Below are 3270 nucleotides of genomic sequence, written 5' to 3' on the forward strand. Positions count from 1 at the left end.
TAATTTAACATGAAAGATTTGAAATAAATTTATCAACCGTGACGACCTTCACCTTTGCATGGGTGAACTTAATCTTCATTTCGTCATCTCATTGGTCGTCGCAGAAATTTTATCATACGTAGTTTGGCGACAAATACTTTCGCCAAGATTATTTTTTTTACGAATCTTGTATCGCGTTTCCCCACTATTTCCAGGTGAGAGCCAAACTCGGAAATTTTGCAGTTTTTGTCCTCTTGTAATTGTACTTATCAGAATGGATCCAAACCCAGAAAATCAGTGGAAATGCATTCATTGCTCGCTGACGTTTAAGTACAAGACCCCATTTGACTACCACTTTCTGAATAAACACAACCCAAATGCCAAAGTCGAATGCAAGGTGAGTTATTTAACTTTTAAGACTAATTGTATGTAAGTAATCTCAAATAAATTAATAAATCCTCCTTCGTTGTCCATGTATTTAGATTTGCGGGAAGAGTTATAAGAATCCTGCCAGCTTATGGTCCCACATGTCACAAATGCACACCACCCGGATTCGACCTGTTTGCAATATTTGTAACAATACATTTGCGAACAAGGACAAATTACGGAGACACATTGACATCATCCACAACAAGGAGGAACGACCTCGTTTTCCGTGTGGATTTCCTGGTTGTAAAAAAACCTTCGCGAAAAAGGGCGGTGTTTCGAAACACGTAAAGGTGGGTTTATACTTAACTCATTGGTAACGTGCGCCAGTCAATTTAACAATGGCGCAAGTTACCAACGAGTTAAGTATAAGATATGAACATGTCGAGAATGGTTATTTTGTAGGAAAATAGATTAATAAACAAAATATCACAAAGCATATTTATTCTACAGAATATACACATGGATGGCCGAGAAACCTTCAAATGCCAACTTTGTCTGCACACTTTAAACAGTAGAGATGGCCTTCAAAGACACATTCGGGTTATTCATGAAAATCAGAGGAATCATCCGTGCACATTTTGTGACCAGAGATTCTCCTACGCATCGATCTTGAGGCGTCACGTGGTGTCAAAACATCCCAAAGAGCTGGTCCATTCCTGCGACAAGTGCGACTACAAAAGTCACTCGGAAAGAAATCTAGCCGTTCACGTGGTGCGACACAATGCTGAGACCCCTGGATATTAATTTTTCAAATTCGTCACTTTTACCGAATTGCTGAAACACTAGCTGCACATTCATACCTTGGAGAAGTAGGAATTTTGTTGAATTGTGGTTATTCAATTTACGACATGAAATTTTACATGATGATATGCTAAATAGTTTTGAAATGATGTTGTTTTTTTTAATTTACCAAGACTTTGTAATTTTTTGATATGATAAATATTTTCTTTTATATCTTCTTACAGGAATTTCCTATTAATATTGTGTATTGCTTTACTGTTATGATTTATAAAAAATCTTACGAGTTAAGTCAGAGTACTTTACTAATTCAAGGTAATTACTATAATTAATTATATATTTAAAATATTTCAATTTACAACAATTTACAAAATTTAATTATTTTACAGAACAATTTTACAATTTAAAATTTAATGTAGTAAATTTTACATAATGATAAGTAATTTTGAACTATACTTTTTAAATTCATTAAGATTTTCTACTTTTTTTGTGAGACAAATTTCACTAATAATACAGGGTGTCCCATTTATTCGTGTGAAGGTTTGAGACATCCGTGCTCACTGGCGGGTAAATAAAATTCAAACCTGAAGCCAAATTCGTGTAGAGCAGCTCAAAAAATAGCTTTCTGATTTTTTTTGTAAACTTATTTTAAAAAGTGCGACCACTGTGCTCCCCTGAACCAGAGGTACTAGTGAAACACTTTTCCAGACGATTTTCCACAGGAATCGGTATAAAACAAAGCTTGAATTATATTGCCATGAAATGAATTTGCAATTAAATTATAAAATAATGCGTGATAGACATATTCACGTTCAACCCAATAGTCTAACATCATTATCACCTTCGAAAAACTACCCACTGCTGAACGCCCGAATAATCTTAAAATTTGGCTGGGCGACTTAACCCTCCAGAAAAATCCCGAATCCCAATGCAGAATGGTCCAACGGGCAAATTGCAGTAAATCAACTATATCGAGACTAATTAAAACCAGTGTTTCGCTTTTGCCGGCTAAAATCGTTTTTTGTTGGCCAGTGGTCAAAAGTGGTCAAAAGTGGTCGAAAATGGCCAAAATGGTAGAAAGTGGTTAAAAGTGGTCAAAAGTATTCTATTGGCTAATTGTTTGCGCGGCGGGGTTAAACAGACTCTCGGCCAGTATTATTTATTCTTTGCACAAAGAATAATCATAGTTCTTACAAAGTAATTGAAATATTCTGTAATAATTACCAATCTAATAAATTCAACGTGGACAAATGTAGTAAGTAATTTATACATTTGCTCGATACTTGAATATTTTAATTGCTCATTTAATTGGTCAATTCATAACTATTCCTGTGTCAATTATTAATGATGCAATGTGTAATTTATTGCTTATTTGTATAGTTAATAACCAATTTTAAAATTTTAGATCCAATCAAACATAGATAAGTAGCCTTCAACTTGCTCTGCTAGATCCTGATGAAATCCTGAATGTCAAATCATTAATTTATCATTATTCGTTGTCGCACAATGCCCCATTTTTGCATTTTGGCCACTTTTGGCCACTTTTGACCACTTTTGACCATTTGCCACCTATTCTGGTAAGTGGTCAAAAGCCACTTTTGGCCGCTTTTGACCGGCGGTCTGGCCAATCTGGTTTTTGCCAAGCGAAACACTGATTAAAACTTATTAATTTTGGAAATATTATAACAAAAATGACCTATGTAGGTCTGCGCATTCAAAGACCACAAACTTTTCTGCGCCTACTGCCGAGAAAACTCAGCAGTGCGCAGAAACGGACGACGGTGATTCTGGTACTGCAGTCGTAAAAAATCAAGATAACCCTGGGTGGTAATCAGACATTGACCGATTGGTTTATTTCGGATTTTTCATCGTGGAATGACAATTTTTACATTCGACGATTTACGAATTTTGACTCATTTTGGAACGCTTAAAATAATGAGTGAAAGAAAAACACCGTAGAAAAGTCCCTGGAAGTATTTTTATCGGGTAAAAAGCGATGCATACTTGAAGTTAAGAACAAGGGCCGTCATATAGAGCAAGTTTCGCCTTTAAAAAAGATCCGCTTCTGGGGTAAAAAAATTGTGAAACTATTCCACGAATAAATGGGACACCCTCTGTAAGGTC

The 3270-nt window shown here is 35.5% G+C and overlaps 1 protein-coding gene across 1 annotated transcript; it reads left to right on the forward strand.

The window, feature by feature from the left end:
- Positions 1-212: 212 nt before the first annotated feature.
- Positions 213-1437, forward strand: LOC118438264 (zinc finger Y-chromosomal protein-like). Its single transcript, XM_035858191.1, has 3 exons — positions 213-376; positions 462-698; positions 859-1437. The coding sequence occupies exons 1-3, from the start codon at positions 254-256 to the stop codon at positions 1150-1152; spliced, it is 654 nt and encodes a 217-aa protein (XP_035714084.1). The 5' UTR covers positions 213-253; the 3' UTR covers positions 1153-1437.
- The last annotated feature ends 1833 nt before the right edge of the window (positions 1438-3270 follow it).

This window comes from Folsomia candida, unplaced genomic scaffold (assembly GCF_002217175.1).
Source record: "Folsomia candida strain VU population unplaced genomic scaffold, ASM221717v1 Fcan01_Sc019, whole genome shotgun sequence".
Classification (NCBI taxonomy): Eukaryota; Metazoa; Arthropoda; class Collembola; order Entomobryomorpha; family Isotomidae; genus Folsomia; species Folsomia candida.

Excerpts from the sequence above, each read along its gene's own strand:
- LOC118438264 (XM_035858191.1), top strand. The coding sequence starts at position 254 with ATGGATCCAAACCCAGAAAATCAGTGGAAATGCATTCATTGCTCGCTG. Across the intron at positions 377-461 it reads ATGCCAAAGTCGAATGCAAG|ATTTGCGGGAAGAGTTATAA; the intron begins GTGAGTTATTTA and ends CCATGTATTTAG. Across the intron at positions 699-858 it reads GTGTTTCGAAACACGTAAAG|AATATACACATGGATGGCCG; the intron begins GTGGGTTTATAC and ends TTTATTCTACAG.